General features: G+C 47.4%; 1 protein-coding gene across 1 annotated transcript in view; it reads right to left on the bottom strand.

The window, feature by feature from the left end:
- Nucleotides 1-19,732, bottom strand: part of B9d2 (B9 domain-containing protein 2) — a 969,675-nt gene that overhangs the window by 388,705 nt on the left and 561,238 nt on the right. Inside the window, exon 9 of the mRNA XM_070527020.1 lies at nt 5,761-5,827. Coding sequence (XP_070383121.1) covers nt 5,761-5,827 — 67 coding nt within the window. The remainder of the gene's footprint in view (nt 1-5,760; nt 5,828-19,732) is intronic.

Genomic DNA, 19,732 nt, shown 5'->3' with positions numbered 1-19,732 from the left:
ATGGCGTCGAGCGTCGTCGTCGGGTTCCTGCCGTAAACCAGCTTAAACGGCGTGAGCTGTGTTGTTTCTTGCACCGCCGTGTTGTAAGCAAATGTTACGTACGGCAGGACGGCATCCCAGGTCTTGTGTTCGACGTCGACGTACATCGCTAGCATGTCGGCGAGGGTCTTATTCAGCCGCTCCGTAAGGCCATTCGTCTGCGGGTGGTAGGCCGTGGTCCTCCTGTGCCTTGTCTGACTGTATTTCAGAATGGCTTGGGTGAGCTCCGCTGTAAAGGCCGTTCCTCTGTCGGTGATGAGGACTTCTGGGGCGCCATGTCGAAGCAGGATGTTTTCGACAAAAAATTTCGCCACGTCGGCTGCGCTACCTTTCGGCAGTGCTTTAGTTTCAGCGAAGCGGGTGAGGTAGTCTGTCGCCACGACGATCCACTTATTTCCGGTTGTTGACGTCGGAAAGGGTCCCAGCAAGTCCATCCCGATCTGCTGGAATGGTCGGCAAGGAGGCTCGATTGGCTGTAGTAATCCGGCTGGCCTTGTCGGCGGTGTCTTACGTCGCTGACAGTCTCGGCATGTTCTGACATAATGGGCGACGTCGGCGGTCAGGCGCGGCCAATAATACTTTTGTTGTATTCTCGAGAGTGTCCGGGAAAAACCGAGGTGTCCAGCGGTCGGATCGTCATGTAGGGCATGCAATACTTCTGGACGAAGTCCTGACGGGACAACAAGAAGGTAGTTGGCGCGGACTGGCGAGAAGTTCTTCTTCACGAGTAGACTGTCTTGAAGCGTGAAGGAAGATAATCCGCGCTTAAATGCCCTGGGGACAACGTCGGTGTGCCCTTCCAAATAATCGACGAGGCCTTTAAGTTCCGGGTCCGCTCGTTGTTGTTCGGCGAAGTCTTCAGCGCTTATTATTCCAAGGAAGGCGTCGTCATCCTCGTCATTTTGCGGCGGCGGGTCAATGGGGGCGCGGGATAGGCAATCGGCGTCTGAGTGTTTTCGTCCGGACTTGTATGTTACGGTGATGTCGTATTCTTGTAGTCTGAGGCTCCACCGTGCCAGCCGTCCTGAGGGATCCTTTAAATTCGCTAGCCAACACAAGGCGTGATGGTCGCTGACGACTTTGAATGGCCTGCCATATAGGTAAGGGCGAAATTTCGCTGTAGCCCAAACGATGGCGAGGCATTCCTTTTCGGTTGTAGAATAATTGCCTTCCGCTTTTGACAACGACCGGCTAGCGTAAGCTATCACGTGTTCAAGTCCATCTTTTCTCTGGACCAGGACGGTGCCGAGGCCTAGGCTACTGGCGTCAGTATGGATTTCTGTATCGGCGTACTCGTCGAAGTGCGCAAGTACTGGCGGTGACTGCATGCGTCGTTTGAGTTCTTCAAATGCGTCGACCTGCGGCGTTTCCCACTTGAACTCAACATCACATTTAGTTAGACGTGTCAACGGCTCGGCGATGCGTGAAAAGTCCTGGACAAAGCGCCTGTAGTAGGCACACATGCCAAGGAATCTACGCACTGCCTTCTTGTCGGTGGGCTGCGGGAACTTTGCGATGGCAGCTGTTTTCTGCGGGTCGGGGCGTACTCCGGATTTACTGATGACGTGGCCTAGGAACAGAAGCTCGTCGTAAGCGAAGCGGCATTTTTCTGGCTTCAGAGTGAGCCCTGATGACTTGATGGCCTCTAGTACTGTGGCAAGCCGCCTAAGGTGATCGTCGAAATTTCCGGCGAATACAACGACGTCATCCAAGTAAACGAGACAGGTCTGCCATTTCAATCCCGCTAAAACCGTGTCCATCACGCGCTGGAACGTTGCAGGCGCCGAGCACAGTCCAAATGGCATAACCTTGAACTCGTAGAGGCCGTCTGGGGTGATGAAGGCGGTCTTTTCGCGATCTCTTTCGTCGACTTCTATTTGCCAATAGCCAGACTTGAGGTCCATCGAGGAGAAGTACTTAGCGTTGCAAAGCCGATGCAATGCGTCGTCTATCCGTGGAAGGGGGTATACGTCCTTCTTCGTGATCTTGTTCAGACGACGATAATCGACGCAGAAACGTAGGGTTCCGTCCTTTTTCTTCACCAGGACAACAGGGGATGCCCACGGGCTTTTCGACGGCTGGATGATGTCGTCGCGCAGCATTTCGTCGACTTGTTCTCTTATAGCTTCGCGTTCTCGCGGCGAAACTCGGTAAGGACTTTGGCGGAGTGGTCGAGCGTACTCCTCGGTGATTAGGCGATGCTTGGCGACTGGTGTTTGTCGAATCCTCGATGTCGTCGAAAAGCAGTGTTTGTATCGTTGGAGCAGACTTCTGAGCTGCTGTTGCTTAATCACTGGGAGACTCGGATTAATGTCGTAGTCTGGTTCGGGAACCGTGGTCGTCGGGGTAGATGTGGCGGAATCCGAGAGGACAAACGCATTACTGGTTTCCACAATTTCCTCGATGTACGCGATCGTCGTGCCCTTGTTGATGTGCTTGAACTCCGGGCTGAAGTTTGTCAGCAACACTTCAGTTTTCCCTCCATGCAGTCGAGCGATCCCTCTTGCGACGCAAATTTCACGGACTAGCAGGAGGCGTTGGTCGCCTTCGATGACACCTTCTACGTCAGCGGGTATTTCGGTGCCGACCGAAATAATAATGCTGGAGCGGGGCGGGATGCTCACTTGGTCTTCGAGCACACTCAAGGCGTGGTGACTACGAGGGCTCTCCGGCGGTATCGCTTTATCTTCCGACAGCGTTATTGACTTCGACTTCAGGTCGATGACTGCGCCGTGTTGGTTCAGGAAGTCCATACCGAGAATGACGTCTCGTGAACACTGTTGGAGGATAACGAAGGTGGCAGGGTAAGTCCGGTCATGAACGGTTATTCTTGCCGTGCAGATTCCAGTCGGCGTAATGAGGTGTCCTCCAGCGGTCCGAATTTGGGGGCCCTCCCATGCAGTCTTAACCTTCTTCAACTGGGCGGCGATGTGTCCACTCATTACGGAGTAATCGGCCCCTGTGTCGACTAAGGCAGTGACTGCGTGGCCGTCTAGAAGTACATCGAGGTCGGTGGCTCTTTGTCTGCCGTTGCAGTTGCGTCTTGGCGTCGGATCACGGCTGCGTCGTGTTGAACTGAAGCTGGAACGTCGCGTCGTCAAGCCGTCTTTCGTCGGTGTAGTCTTGGCTTCCTGACTTCGTCGGGTCGGCGGCGTGTCGTCATTAGGTCGTCGAGATCGTTTCTTTGTCGTCTTCGTCGGCGGCGGAGGATCTTCGTCAGTTCGACGAACAGCAACCGCACCTCCATCGGTTGCTGCTTTTAGTTTTCCGGATATGGGCTCGCTGACCGGCCCCGGGCTGGGCCAGTGCATGGTCGTCGCTGCGGCGACAGGTAGCGGCCTGGTGATGGCGAACGGGACGGCCGTCGAGGGCTCCACTGAGTAGCGGCGAGGTAATCGGCGATGTTACGTGGGCGCTCGCCAAGCTGTGGACGCGGCGCGTTGACGGCGAAACCTCGCAGTCCCATCTCGCGGTACGGACATCGTCGGTAGACGTGACCCGCTTCTCCGCAGTGGTAGCAGAGCGGGCGGTGGTCTGGAGCACGCCAGATGTCCGTCTTCCTCGCGTAGGTGCGCTGGGCGGCGGGTGGTCGTGCTGGCGGCGGCGGCGGTGGACGACGAAACTGTGGCGTGACAGGGCCCTGGCGCGGTCGCGGAGGGGGGCCTTGACGGCGTGCAACGGTGGCGTAGGTCATTGCTTGCGGCTCGGGCTGCGGCGATTCAGGGGCTACTCCAAGTTGTTGTTGGAGTTCCTCACGCACGACATCGGCAATCGAAGCCACCTGAGGCTGTGATGATGGGAACAGCTTTTGTAGCTCCTCCCGCACGACAGCTCGGATAGTCTCGCGCAGGTCGTCGGTGGCCAGTGACTGAAGTCCGGCGTAGTTTGTCGCGTTCGTGCGGCGGTCGAATTGCCGGTTTCGCATCTCGAGTGTCTTCTCGATGCTGGTTGCCTCGCGAAGGAACTCTTCTACAGTCTTCGGTGGGATTCGTACCATTGCGCCGAAAAGTTCTTCCTTCACACCACGCATGAGAAGGCGGACTTTCTTCTCCTCGGGCATATCCGGGTCGGCGTGGCGGAAGAGACGCTTCATTTCCTCCGTGAAGATGGCAACGTTCTCGTTCGGTAGTTGCACTCGGGCGTCCAGCATGGCTTCGGCCCTTTCCTTGCGCACGACGCTTGTAAAGGTGCGCATGAAGCCGGTACGGAACAGGTCCCATGTTGTCAATGTCGACTCCCTGTTCTCGAGCCACGTTCTGGCGGCGTCTTCTAGGGCGAAGTATACGTGCCGCAACTTGTCGTCGGAGTCCCAGTTGTTGAAAGTCGCGATTCGTTCGTACGTCTCCAGCCAGTATTCCGGGTCCTCAGTTGCTGCTCCATGGAAAGTTGGTGGGTCCCGAGGTTGCTGTAGGATAACGGGGGACGCTGGGGCAGCCATTGGAGTTGTTTTGACCACGATCTTCTTTGTGGACTCAGGTAGAAGTCCGTGCTCTGGGGGCAGTCTTTGCAGTCTGCGGCTAGCACGCTGGTCTTCGGCGATGTTAGTTTGGTCCTCGGGCTTCGGGGTTGGATCGCGGCTTTGCGGGGGCGTTCGGTACATGAACGCACTAGCACCTCCACCAGATGTCACGTGGTAGTGACGGTGAAGAGAGAACACAGTTGCAGTACTGTGAAAGGCAAAACTAGCTTTTATTGCGCGAACCTGTGCCCACAAAACAGGCTACACTTAAAGCACAACGATAGCGGCGAACACAGTCGGCGATCGTCGAAAATCTGATCAACGGGTCAAGCGCGTCGGCTTTTATAGATCAGTCGTCGAATGTTCCAGATTAACTGATGGGACCCGCGTGTGTTCCACAAAGTTCTACACCATTCGTGTCACGCGATGAAATCTGATAACACAAGGATCGGCGACAACAGACACGCGGATAGAAGCATCGATAACTTTCCAGAAACGTCGGATACATGCAGGCGCGTCCGTCGCTGTGCGATTACAGTTGTTAAGCGGCGAAACGTGGTTGCCCGATAAAGATAAGTACACGTGTCAATATTCAGAGTCCGAGAGCTCTACTTATTGGTACCACACGAACGTGCAGCCTCAGCACACATGACTGTCGTTATCGTAACCAATATACATTATGATACAACATACATGAAGTAACTTGTCATGATATGTAAGGAGTCACTACACTAAGAATGAAACGAAACAGAACCCTATAGACGCGGCGAAGAACATCATTGCAAATAGGTCTTGAGTAAACTTTCCCTTGCGATCTTTCGAAATACACAGCGCCGTTACGTATGGAGCCCAGTGGCTGCACTTTTGCTAACGTATGCGCTTTTACAGGGTTACATTTAGAGTGCTAAATGCGGTTATTCCCGAGAAAGAGCGTTGGCTTCAGGACCACAGTGAGATAGACTATATGGTGCTGAATTATTAATTAAGTAACTATATTTATTTAAATTATTGATTAATTATTCATTCATTCATTCATTCATTCATTCATTCATTATCTATTAATCAATTAATTAATTAATTCAAAATACCTTTAATGCTTCTCTGGAGGAAGGTCTTACATATATCACATATGCTCATTTTTCAGAATAAATTATTCCCAAGAAAACTTCATTTGAATTATCAGCTACAGCCAGCATCAACTTTTATTGTCTGCGCATGATCAGGCTACAAGACAAAAGAAGAGAAGGGGAAAAATCACTCACAGGCAGCGATTGCACAACTTCGTCCAATATGAAAATTAACACGTGGTCGCTGCTCGAATCGCTGTTTCTGTAAACGATCAAAAAGGTAGAACCTTACTCACTGCTATTTCTTATCTTCTCCTTCTGTTGAAGAATTCTGTTCCTGGAACGTTTCCTCATTACGAGCACACAATAGGAAAATTACCTCCTTTGAAACCAAAGCCGGCGTCCCCTTTCGATATTGCATGAGGGCGTGCAACAAAGTACATTCCCTCAGCCGGAGAAGCTTACAATCCTCGCGATAAGACAATGCACGGTTAAAAAGATAATGGGCAACTTTTGTAAATGAGCTTGTAAATTCGGGGTGTGCGAATATTTAAAAAAAAACTTGATTCAATAATGCCTGCTTTTCTGCTACTGGATTGGCCTTCGACTGAAGAATTTCCTGCTCAAAGTCGTCCAACATTTGTTTCTTTACAATATATATGTAAGGGATAAAAAATGACACTTATTCGAGCCTCGAAGGACTGAGAACGACTTGCAAGTCAAGTCCACTTCGAATGATGCTGCTGCTTGAGAGAAACGGTTGCGTCACAGTGGCGGGATAAACGGACTCACGGGCCAGGTAACGGCTGCTTACTAAGTTAGTCAATTGGAATTCAACAAAAATGGCTCGCTTCTAGGCAGCTTACATTAAACTTTGTGTTGATTTATCATAACACCCGTCTCGCTGAAGCAGCGTCTGGTAGTCTCGTATCACATTTCCCTTCAAAAAATGCAATACTGTCTATGTGAACCTGGTTATGGGCCGTTACTTCTTTTTCATTGCTGGCATTGTAGCAGCGGCAGAGATAACCAGAACCTGTGGGTTATCAATTATGGCCTTATCGGATCCCCATACATTTATGTTGTAATGGTTTTATAAACAGGGACCAAACAATGTGTACAACATCAGTTATCATAACTATTTATTATTTGTTGTTGAACAGACTACGGGGGTGCAATCTTCGTATGTCATGCCTAAAAATGACAAAAATATCTTTAATGTTCTAGTAGATTAAAGGTAGTTTTTTTAGTATTCGTATTCGAATCGTGTTCGAGAATGCGCACTCATTCGAGCACCCCTTTTGTAATTTCAATAGTGATAGGGCGCATTTTACTGTGCGACTGTCACCATTACAGCGAAGATGTCTATCGCTAGGATCTGAAAAACGAATGTGACCGAGATGTTGGCAAAATCATGTAAGCAGAGCCTGGTGACAATGCACAAAGGGCCCAAGCTCAGCGCAGATATCCCTGTTGGCTCGGGGCCCTGTAACGTGCTTTTGAACTACCCTTCTCACACATGGGACCCAGAGAGGTCCCAGGCACAAGGGTATGAAGAGATGTCTTTGAAAAAAATGTTTTGTACAACTTTTTCAAAAAGGACTGCTGAAACATTCGTGGCACCAACCACGCAAACGAGCTAGTGCCGCTGCTCGCATATTCGTCATCGTCTTCTTCCACAGGTGGCTCCGTTATGCAAACACTATAATCATCACCAATGGCTTGAGTGTCGTCTTGTTCCCCGGATGGCTCCGTTATAGTGCCTAGAGTATATTCTAGGCACTATAGCTTCGTTATGCAAAAACTATCACCATCATCAATGGCTCGAGCGTCGTCTTGTTCCACAGAGGGCTCCATTATGCAAAAACTATCATCATCAGCAATGGCTCGAGCATCGTCTTCTCCCACAGCTGGCTCCATTATGCAAAAACTATCATCATCAGCAATCGCTCGAGCGTCTTCTTACACAGATGGCTCTGTTATACTAAAGCTATCATCATCAGCAATGGCTCGAGCGTCGTCTTGTCCCAGACAGGGCTCCGTTATGCAAAACCTATCATCATCAGCAATGGCTCGAGCATCGTCTTCTCCCACAGCTGGCTCCATTATGCAAAAACTATCATCATCAGCAATCGCTCGAGCGTCTTCTTACACAGATGGCTCTGTTATACTAAAGCTATCATCATCAGCAATGGCTCGAGCGTCGTCTTGTCCCAGACAGGGCTCCGTTATGCAAAACCTATCATCATCAGCAATGGCTCGAGCATCGTCTTCTCCCACAGCTGGCTCCATTATGCAAAAACTATCATCATCAGCAATCGCTCGAGCGTCTTCTTACACAGATGGCTCTGTTATACTAAAGCTATCATCATCAGCAATGGCTCGAGCGTCGTCTTGTCCCAGACAGGGCTCCGTTATGCAAAACCTATCATCATCAGCAATGGCTCGAGCATCGTCTTCTCCCACAGCTGGCTCCATTATGCAAAAACTATCATCATCAGCAATCGCTCGAGCGTCTTCTTACACAGATGGCTCTGTTATACTAAAGCTATCATCATCAGCAATGGCTCGAGCGTCGTCTTGTCCCAGACAGGGCTCCGTTATGCAAAACCTATCATCATCAGCAATGGCTCGAGCATCGTCTTCTCCCACAGCTGGCTCCATTATGCAAAAACTATCATCATCAGCAATCGCTCGAGCGTCTTCTTACACAGATGGCTCTGTTATACTAAAGCTATCATCATCAGCAATGGCTCGAGCGTCGTCTTGTCCCAGACAGGGCTCCGTTATGCAAAACCTATCATCATCAGCAATGGATCGAGCGTCACCTTCTTCCACAGATGGCTCCGTTGCCGCTCATCATTCCAACGTAGAATTTCACTTCTATCATCGTAATAAGGAGGCCGAGTTTGCGGGAGTGTGAGCCATTGCTTAAGGAGGTACGAGCCATTTATTGGCTTACGTGATAGACGCATTTAATGAGAAAGGTGATACGCGAGTGTATGTGCGTACTTATATTGCCACGATGACAACAGATTAGGAGAATAAAATTGTTAGTACCTTTGTTCAGTAATCTGAGTCACCTCAGTGTCGTGGGCTAAACAGCTTGGCTGGTCATCCACCTTCAGAGTGGAATGGCTCATGCATTTTTCTTGCGCTGGCTTTTGTTGTATGTTGCCTGATGACGCAAAGGGTATAAAAAATGCGACATTGATTCTAGTGAGTCCCATATTCTGTGGTGACAGACGTTCTTTCTTTAATATTTTGTGGCATGACGATGCATTACAGGTCATCACTGAAGATTAACTATACAATAATGATATTTACTATATGACGGGAGCCAATAACGCTACAGCTCCACGGCGCTTTCATTAAACAAAATGTTCTCTGTCATATAGATTATGTGCCTTGCTTCGGGTGCAATTTCCTTGTGAACTTCTTTCTTCTTTCTCCTCTTTCCATCCGCTTTCTCCCCTCCTCGAGTGCAGGATAGCTTACGGGGCTCAGCCTAGTTAACCACCCCGCCTTTTCCTAATGACTTCTCTCTCTCTCTCTTTCCCATTGGCAACGCTCAATGTTGACACCAAAATTGAAGCGCAGGCGAGCGACCGAACCACGTAGAGACTCTAATTAAAACGGCTTAATTAATAATGTTTTGTTTTACTAGAGAAGTCCCATTTTGATGAGCACCTCGGCTTACAGGGGTGTGTGGTGAAGCCAGACGACAGCTGCGAGCCTTCAATTGCAATCCTTACCGACTGACCCCACTGGACGCTTTCGGGCTTCGCAACTGATTACGAACTGAGTTATGCGCCGTATCGTGATTTCCTGGGGCTAGTTTCACCAGCAGGAATTTAGAAACGCTGGTGAATGATCTTGCCGAATAGTTCGCTTGCCACGATCGGGCGAATAAGAAAGAGTAAAACGAAATTATGGCCGTTCGCTCTTTCAAAACGACGGCGAAGAAACGGAAATCAAAATGCTTTGATGTATTTGCGAAGGGAACGCCATACCAGTGTAGCGGCGATGATTAAAATCACGTCGTTTCTTTTTTTGTTCTCGTGTGCCGTACCTCGGTTGCATGCGAAATAATCCAGTCCTGTGGGTTTGTTGGCTGGAATTCGCACTGCCTCGTTTGTAAGTGACTTCGGAACAAACAGCATCCAAGACGAAACACTGCTCAACTGAGCTGCTGCAAAAGATATCGCAAGGCATGCAATACTGCAAATGGTTTTCGCGGTGCCTGAAACAGTCAGTATGACTAAACTTGCCCCTTATATCAGGGCTTCCCGTTTTGAGTCGAAGCGAATGTATTTGTAAGCGAAACTTTCACTGCGCACCTTCCATGGCTTGCCTGGCCATGGCTGCTGTCTTGACAAATTGATATATGTATAAATATACAAACGAATGGATATATGGATATATGTACAAATGTTATATAAAGCTACACGTGAAGTGCCAAATATAAACATTGTATGCTGACCAAGTACGTATAGGTTTGTTAGGCGTAGGAAAAATGAACGAACTTCCTACATAAAACCTGACTATATAATGCCGCCTCACAGGAATCTAAAGAGCACACCGACAGGACTCCGGGTTAATTTTGGCCCCGTGGAGGTTCTTCGACAGGCACCTGAACCCATATGAACGAGCGTTTTTTTTTTTTTGTTCACTGAAATGCGGCTGCCAGTGCCGGAACCGAAACCGCGACCTCAAAGTCAACGCATAAACATAGTCACTGGGCTACCGTGCCGGATGACAGAGAAAGTAAAAAAGAAGACTGTCCTAAGTTATACCCAGCCCAGGGCTTCTATAATGGAAACCAATTCCAAACCAGTTTTTTTTCTTCCCAAATCAGCCTTTAGCCCTCTGTGATAGGTCAAAATCACTCGGGCCCCTCCCATATGGGCCAGGATCACGTCCACGTGGCTGATGTCTGAGCCATTTGGTTCATCAAAGAGGGCTATTGGTGGATTCGGGATAAAAAGAATCAGAGATGATTACGACACTCCCTAGTGCGAAATTTCAGCGCAGCTCTATACCTGTTTTCACATCGCGATATTCTGGCACGTGCGGACAGTCCATCTCGTGCGAAACGTTGCAAACAGAGCGAAGTGCAAATAAACAGGGACGAAGAATAGAAGAAACACAAGGACGAGCGCTCGTCCTTGTGTTTCTTCTATTCTTCGTCCCTGTTTATTTGCGCGCAGTAAGTTTTAAGATGAATTTGTTCCAACTAGGCCGACTCGCAGTCTCGCTTCAGAGCGAAGTGGGCACGACTGCCTCGCTAATCGGGAGATTACGAGAGGCTGTGCGTGGGCGACGGGCATGCGCGATTCGCAGCAGCCGCCGCAGACGGACCTCCGCTCACGCAGCGCTTTGTTTCCACATATGGTGTCGGTGGCGTCATCGGTCAACGGATGACGCGTGCTACTCTGGCGCCATCTCGTAGCCATCGTCGCCGCAGAGCCCGTCTTGCGCGACACTACGCCTTTCTTCTCACGCTTTCGCCATACCCTCCTCCTCCGCGTTCCTCCTCGCGCTCTCTTCGCTATCGCCGTCTTTCATCCCCCTCTGCGCTCCGTGTTCGCTCTTTCATCCTTCGCTGTGCTCGTTCGCTCGTTTACGAGTGACGCGGAAGCCGACGCTGATCCTCGCCGCAGGAACGGGCGCCTAAGAACTCAGTATATAAAAAAATTATTGCAATAGTTTACGTCAGACCGGCCCAGTAGAGGCACGCCTGCGCAAGAATGGATGAGAGCAAAGTGAAGCACCCGGAGCCGTAACACCAATATAAAAGAAAAAAAAATTGTTCAACTTAATTTAGGGCCAAGGTAAGTACATTCGGAGAAAAACAATTAAGTGTTCTATGGCAAACAGCACGAAATGCCCCTGTCGTTGGTTTCCTTAATTTCAGTTCCGTGTTGCGCTATTTGCCGACAACACAAAAGTATGTTGGGTATATGTCGTCGTGCCAGCAAAACAAGCTAAAAATGATTCTGAAGGAAATTTCAGGCAAGAACGACTAGCATAGCAATTATTTAGTAATTGGTTTGCTGTGCCATCCCCAAAGAGGAACTTCGCTTCAGCGGATAAAGAACGCTACTGTGGGCTTCAGATTGACATTCTGAAGTATTCATAACCAAGCTTACCATTCTTTTCTTGGCATTTGTTCTAAAAACTGTAAGGTCCTAATCGCGAATTTTGTTTCCTAAAGTTGCTAGAACCAAGATTTCTCTACCAAATACAGCAATATTCATTGAAATGAGTCCATTGGATATGGATTGAGAGCATTTCTGCATTTAACATGTATTCGAATAGGTATACCAATCTATGAAAAAGGAGCCATTTAAGAATTGAAGAAATGTAAGCCCACTAGGAGCTTGTTCTCAGCATTTTAAAAAGTATTCACAGGTAATTTTCAATAAAGTCACGACAATACTTGACTTCACTCAAACTAGAGAACAGGCTGGCTGCAGAACGGAATTTTCTACGTTAAATCACGTCCATGTAATCGGTCAAATTATCTGAGAAATTTGCGCAATACAAGTAACGTCTGTATTTGACTTTCATAAATTACGAAAATGCATTTCATTCTGTAGAGATACCAGCAGTCATGGAGGCATTACGCAATCAAGGAGTACAGGAAAGATATCTGGATATCTTGACAAATATCTACAAAGAAACTAAGGCTAGCCTAAATCTCCACAAAAAAGTAAAAAAAAATAGCTACAAGGAAGGGGTCTGGCTAGGAGACAGAATTCTATGTGTGCTTAGAAGAATAATTCAAGCTATTAGACCGCGATATCTGTTCTTGATGCATAGCTATTAATTTGTAAACTTCGTGCTTCTATTTTTTCGAACTTCTGAATTTTTGAAAATCTTTTTGATGAAATGCAAGCCCTAAATCAAAATTTCGCTTCCAACAGTCACTAGAATTTAACTTGCTCTCTCAAATGCAACAAATTTCATTAAAATCGGTCCAGGGGTTATCTCCGGAAAACGTTTTGCGTTTTTACGTGTATTTGAATAGGCCGCGTCGGGGTTGGGCCCGAGCTAAAGCTTCCTCTTAAGCCACTAATCTTTAGAACGAAACGCCGACAGACAAGCGGCGTGAAAAAGCTACGATCACCCGTGATTAATTGTCATAGATTCTGCACACTTTATATATTCGATTTTGTTAATGTTGTAGCGTCGCCGCATTGGTTACGATTTTTCGGCTAAATATGCAGAATTTTCTCCGTTAAATGCTCCGTTGACAGATAAAAGTAGCGATCCTGTTTGTTGGTTTACGTTTCTCCTCTGATGGAGCCTTTTTTTTTCTAAAATTTGTGCCACAGCAACTTGACTAAATTTCCGTTCTTTCTCACTTATGACGGTCATTTGACATAGACAGCAGGCTTCAGAAGAAATACGGTCCACGACTGAGGCAAAGCAGCATACTACTCCCACGTTAGACTGTGGAAGCGTTGCTCATACACAGGAAATCATAGCCAATATGCCGCCTTCGAAAAAGCAAATATCTTAACGAAATATTAACCAGACAGAAGTACCAGGGAAGATAAAAACTTTAAATCAGCAGTAGTATTCGAACAAGGACCATCTCTTTAATCGAACGTTTCGTGAAGGGGTCTTGTCTTTATGTGTTATGTTTAGGTGGTTATCTTCTTGATCTTGCTCTCACATTGAAGCCTCGCATTCTATACTGAACATAACCTTCTGTTGAAAGTGTTCTCAGTGAAAACCGGCAGGAAATTAATTGCCGTGAACGACTGTATCTCGTAATCAAATAACTTTTGTTGTCCACATTTTGAGCACATGTTGCTTTAAGTACGCCATAATTCTTTTCTATAGGCGACGAGCTTTCTTGATGGAGAAGTGTAATTTCCTGTTGTGGCGGTCTGACCCGATGCCCGAAAAAGAAATGTCACTCTGATACGGGCGTCAATTACATATCTGCTCGTTCTTAAGGCAAGTTCGCTAGTTTCATATAGACCACTCACGAGTAACAAAGATTGCGAACGCGTTTCGAACTGAGAACGCTAATCATCACAACTACGTTAAGAGGCAGAAGGATCTCCCTATACTATATGCCTGCACGCCTAAGTCTACATCCACCCGATCGGAAGTGATTGTATAAGTGCAGAACATACTACGATGGGGACAAAGCTTCTATTGTGTTCGCCCCAGTGGTGGCGGGATTCAGCTTCCACGACTGTTTCCCATAGATGCGGCGTTCCACGACCATAAGTAGGTCTCGCCATGCAAGACACGGGGCGTGTTCCTCAGAGTCCTCAGAGTGGGACATTGGTGGGCTCGCCAAAGATTCACGCAGCCGAACAAAACCACATGCGGAGGAGGAGGAGGAGGAGAAACATTTATTTTAAAAAAATAAAAGAAAGGACAAGCAGATGTCTTTCTGCTAGGATACACAGTACGCGTGATGCCATGTTGGCGCCGTGACCTTGTTGCGTTTCCGGCACTCCAGCCGTGTCAAGAATAATAGTCGTGTGCGTCTGTGCGCGTGCATGCATGTGTATTTGTATGTGCGCCTGTAGGTGTTTCTGAGTGCGCGCACAATTTCGCGTATGCGCGTTGGCTTGTATATATATATATATATATATATATATATATATATATATATATATATATATATATATATATATATATATATATATATATATATATATATCCGCGTGACTTTTTATTTGCTTGAATGTGTGTTTGCTTCAACACGTGCATATTCGTACGTGTGTTTCCGAGCGTGCGCGTTTGCTCGTCTATACGTGTTCTATACCTTCTTGCTTCCATATATATCCGTTTGCTTAATTGTACGTGCGTTTGATTGTATGTCTGCATGCACGTCTGCTTGACTATGTGTTTATTCTGTGTGTATTTCTACGCGTGTTTCCGTGCATGCCCATTTGCTTTTATACACGTGTATTTGCTTGTACGCGCGTTTTTTGCCAGCGCTAGCGGTAACGTATATGTGCTTCCTTAACTGTATGTATGTTTGCATGTATGTGTGTCTTCTTGTAAGTACGTTTGCCTACGTGTTTTATTTTGTGTTGTGCGAGTCTTTGTCTCAGCGCGTGCAAGTGCGTTTTTTTTGTGTTTGTTACAGCGCTCGTTTTCGCATGTCTCTGTGTTTGCTTGAGGGTACAGAGCTCTTCGTAGAAGAATGAGAATGCTGGCCGGAAAGGAAGCCATCTCGCTACTCGGTCCTAATAGCGCAGTATAAGCACGCTTTGACAAACGGACCCTTCTTCCGTTGACACTCGGCCAGCCCAAGAAGCATAGAAAGATATGGCACGGCGCCGGCTGCGTTAGCGGAAATAAGCCTTGCCGTCGCTTCGTACCCGGAATACGTGTGCCCTGGAGCAAGCGAGGGCAGGAGGGCGTCTAGAAGGAGGGCGGGGGGCAAGCGTCATCTGCGGTCCATAACAAGCCCAAGAAGAAGGAGACAGAGAAAGCCGAAACAAGAGCAAGACAAGCACCTAGCCGCTGCTCCAGGAAGTCAACCCTGAACGCCAAAGGCGTACACGGTCAACGTGGAAATAATGAGCGCCCTGTGCTACGGAAGCTATGAAACTATCGTCTGCTTGCTTGGTTCTATATCTGCTTCATTTTCGTCTGCTTCCTTCCAACTATGTAGTGTGCATGAAACCATCGCCTGCTACTTCTGCTCTCTGGTTTTTGTTTGCATGGCGGTGTCTGCCAACGCTGCAGGGCGTGTTTGTAACGCTATTGTTTTGCCAGAGTTTTGATTGTTCTTTGTTTATGTCCGTTACTGCCGCACCGGTGGGTTGCAAGTGCGCGCGTGCGTGATTGTGTGCCTGTGAGTGTTAGCGCCGCGTGTTTGCTTTAACCGAACTTCTGCCGCTCTCTCATCATCTCCGGCTCTGGACACCCCGCTATTAAGGAAGGAAAGGAGCTTGGTGAGTCGTTCTTCTGCAGTGATCGATGCTCTGTACGGTTTTCGGGCCTCTTCTCGCGGCAAAAATGCATACTATGGATTACGTGTTTATATTTCTTCGTATATTACTGCATCACCTCCTCTCTCTCTCTTATGAAACAAAGAAAAGACATAAGCACATGCAAGGAAAGTATGCCATTCAAGGAAAGCAAAAGTTCCAGGAAAAAGCTACTGTAAGGGAGAGTTGCTTGGAGAGACGCCATCCTACAGGCAAGTATGTAGCTCCGCTTGTGTAATCTCCGCTCGAATTCAGCCATTAAAAAGACAAAGAGAGACCCATCATCCAACTTCTTTCAGCATTTAACAAAGCATTGTCTGGCATTCACCTCAATGGGCCCGATAAGCAGCAATCGACGTTAATGTGACTGTTCGAGTTCTCTTTAAACGCAACCCTTCCTCCCTCCCCTCCTTTTTTTACCCCTTGTTTTCCAAGCTTTCTTGTGAAAGTTCATAAATTCCAAAAGAGAAAGATGGGAGTATTAACGATTGCATTTATCTAACGCCGAGAACGTAGGGAGGCAACGCTCTGGAGAAGTTAAGCTTAGGCAGAATAAAAAAAAAGCTAGAAAAAATGTGAAGGTGTTCGTAATCGCTTTTCAAAGGTGCTGCCACGAGAAAAAAAAAGCTTAATCACCGTGACGCTTTAACTAAACGATTCACCGTGGTCTGGGCAAATTTTGTTGTTTTCAGGTCCGATAAACCGCACGGTACATGGTGCGCTGACGTCGTGGCGTAGAAGCAGTGTAATCAGCTCGCCCGCAAAAAACGTTGCAAGACTTAAAGGTACGAAGACATAAAAACAATTATCGCCGCGAACCTCTATAGGCGCTGAAAATTCAGAAGACAAATCGTCATCAACGTCATCCTGAAGTAATGATGGCGTCGTGAGATGCAACGATCATTAAGTCACCGATATACCGTAACATAGTTACGAACATAACAGTGCGTCTGTTCAAAAACAAAAGCGCAATTTGAGACAATTATTGCTGCATCCGTAATGGCAACGCTTTGTACCTTAACATGATTAGTTAAAATATCCGTTGCAACAAGAATGCTACGCCCACACCAACTAAAAAGCCATTCTTTCGGCTACATTTAGTGTCTTCTGGGGCTATCGAAGGCAATAGTGAAGCCCTTCAAGCCAACCGTAATGCGCGTCTCTTCAATTGGGAATCATCGTCAAGATACGCAATAGCCACGCTTTCGAAAAAACTTGCCTTAAGTTACCTTCAAAGAAGAAATGTTACAATTGCCCTACTACCTTTTTACTTATTCAGTATTCTTTTACAGCGAAGCTGCATATATAGCTAGCCGATTCGTCCGCCAGTCCGCCCATCCGTCGGTCCGTCCGTCTGTCTGGCTGTCGGTCACATGTACGCCGAAAACTCTTCCAGCGCAAACCCATGCGAATGCGCAAAAAAGAAAGAGAGACAAGCCGAGGCACGCGATTAGCCAACGCCCCCTAGATAGCACAAGGCCTGTTTACTCCGATCCATGACGTCACGATACCTGGCCCGAAATTTACAATGACAAGGCTAGCGCGATGAAAGCGGTGACGTCAAAATCAATGTCGCCTACTCGGGAGCATCCCCATTAGATTCTATGGCAATCGGGCCAGGTAAGATGACATCATGGATCGGAGTGAAGCGGCCTAGTGCTATCTAGGCGGTATTGGGTTAGCTGCGCCAGTAGTGACGTAGTTGCTCTCCATCGCAGCTGAGCGCGTGCGCAGCAGTTTCTCTCTGGCTCCGAAATGGGTAGGGCCACGCGTCATGCGTACTCCAGAGGAGCAGGCAGCTTTCGGTCAGCAACTCCACGAGCAGAACGGGGAACGAGCTCGTCTACGCCGTGCAGATGATGCAGCCAGGGCCACAAGAACAGGCTCGTGCAGCCGAGCAGATGCAGCAACTGCGTACCAAGGATCCGGCAGCCTACCAAGTCGTCGTTTAATTAACCGTCGGGAATAACCTAGCGATAAACACCGGGGCCACACGTTTCAGCTTCACTGGTTGACCATCTGTATGGAGTGCTCGGGTGGTAATTTCCAAAAATTATTTCACTCCCTTTCTTTCTTTCTCCCAGTAAATGCGTCTTAATTCAACGAAATTCGTTTATCCCTAACGTAGATCTACGGTGCCATCGGTGCATGCTTTTCACTGCCCTCTTGCAGCTTTATCAGTATGTAATGCCTTCCGAGCCCAAAGGCTGTATTACATGTATTACACGAAATGAAATGTATGTTCCAACTGACTCGCGTTCAGGCTCCATTGCAGAGGCCGACCACTGACTCTAGGGGAAGCACTCGAAGAACTATAGACGAGTGTGCAAAGTCACCGGTTCCTCAGACGATGATCTAAACGAACGATACGAGAAGTGACTTGGAAGGGGCCACGTGCTACGCATACTACGGCAGTATATTTGACGCGTCGCTTCGTCTATCGCAGCAGTTTTTGTTGCATAAAAGAAGAAACAAGAATCGCTCTCCACTCTAACCGTAGCACGAAACAACAAAGGCAACTCTAAGAAAAAGAAAAGAAAGCTTCGCAGTTCAACAAACCTTCGTCGTGATCCGGTTACGCAACCCGGGACCAACATATTTCCGTGGTGGTGGCTCTACCATCTGAGCTAACCAAAGAAGCTAGAAGTTCCCAAAGCGAGCGCGAATTATTTGACAACCAGTGACACTGGGACACTGAATACGGCAAATCAATTCTGCGCAAACTCGCAACGTGAAGGAAACTGCATGAAAGAAAAAGAAAAAAAAGGATTGTCGATCACCCGAACCATAGCACGACGCTACAAAGGAAAAAGATACGGGTTTCGCATAAAGAAACACTCGCAGTGGAAGCAAAATTTGTCATGGTGCGGGAATGACCCCGGGAACCTGGTTTAGTGCATGCAGCATGACGACGACTCCGTTATAGAATTCTCGATATATTGAACGCACCGAAAATAGACTGAAACAGCTACCTCTATCATGCAAGCGAAGTTGAGCTGTACACGCGCATCGGGAAAACGCGATCACGCGCGTGACGTTCGTGTCTTGTGAGGATTAGGCAGCGCAGCACCGCATCCACAACAATAAAAGACAACTATGTAGTGCAATCGTTTATCGCTAAGCCGTCGTTGTCATGCGTTACCATAGCAAGATTTGAGCTGCTACTTGACATTAAGGGATGTATGAATGAATTGCCCAGCAATATTTTCATATAACTTGGGATTTCATGTGCTTCCTAATGCTTCGTGCTTTTTTACATGTATCTATGTATGTATGTATATATGTATGTATGTATGTATGTATGTATGTATGTATGTATGTATGTATGTATGTATGTATGTATGTATGTATGTATGTATGTATGTATGTATGTATGTATGTATGTATGTATGTATGTATGTATGTATGTATGTATGTATGTATGTATGTATGTATGTATGTATGTATGTATGTATGTATGTATGTGTGTGTATGTATGCATGTATGTATGTATGTATGTATGTATGTATGTATGTATGTATGTATGTATGTATGTATGTATGTATGTATGCATGTATGTAAACAAGTGCGCGTGTCAATATTTAGGTAATGCGTGTTCTTTCATTGCCTACTGCCGTAGTGAACAGAGCTGTTAAACAGCACATCTCCAGCAGTAGTATAAATAGGCAGCACATGCGTCTCAGACCTACGACAGACGGCCTTCGGCAATGCAGGCGCTTGCAACGCAAGCGCAAGCGCCGCTTCGCGTCGGCGCCTTTGTTCCAACCTCTGATCAGAAACTTCCCTCCACCAACCATCGACCCAGAAAACAGTCCAAAAGGTCCCAAAAATGCTATTAACTTTATATTCGCTTCAAAAAGCGCATAGAACATATTTTGACTGAGGCCGTAGCGGCCCCCGTACCACGCAAGGGGAAACTGAACACGTCGACGCAGAGTTATTCGACGCGCGAAATACGCCTGAAACGCGCCGCATGTAGTTGTCACTTAAACTGACAGCGGCAGCGTTCACCGCGTTGCGAGTTTCGTAACTCGAATGGAAGCCGAAGCCGAAGCCTTCGAGGCAGCGATGGACATGGTCTGGCTTATATTGTGCTCTGCTGTCAAAGAAGCAGAAAAGGCAAGAAAAGCATTCTTATGTGACAGGAGTAATGAGGTAGCGCTCCGCGTACATAGAGAACGTTCAAAATTTGT

This window comes from Dermacentor albipictus, chromosome 10 (assembly GCF_038994185.2).
Source record: "Dermacentor albipictus isolate Rhodes 1998 colony chromosome 10, USDA_Dalb.pri_finalv2, whole genome shotgun sequence".
In the NCBI taxonomy this organism is placed as follows: Eukaryota; Metazoa; Arthropoda; class Arachnida; order Ixodida; family Ixodidae; genus Dermacentor; species Dermacentor albipictus.
The sequence above is the reverse complement of the archived record's forward strand: the minus strand, read 5'-3'. Positions and strand labels throughout refer to the sequence as shown.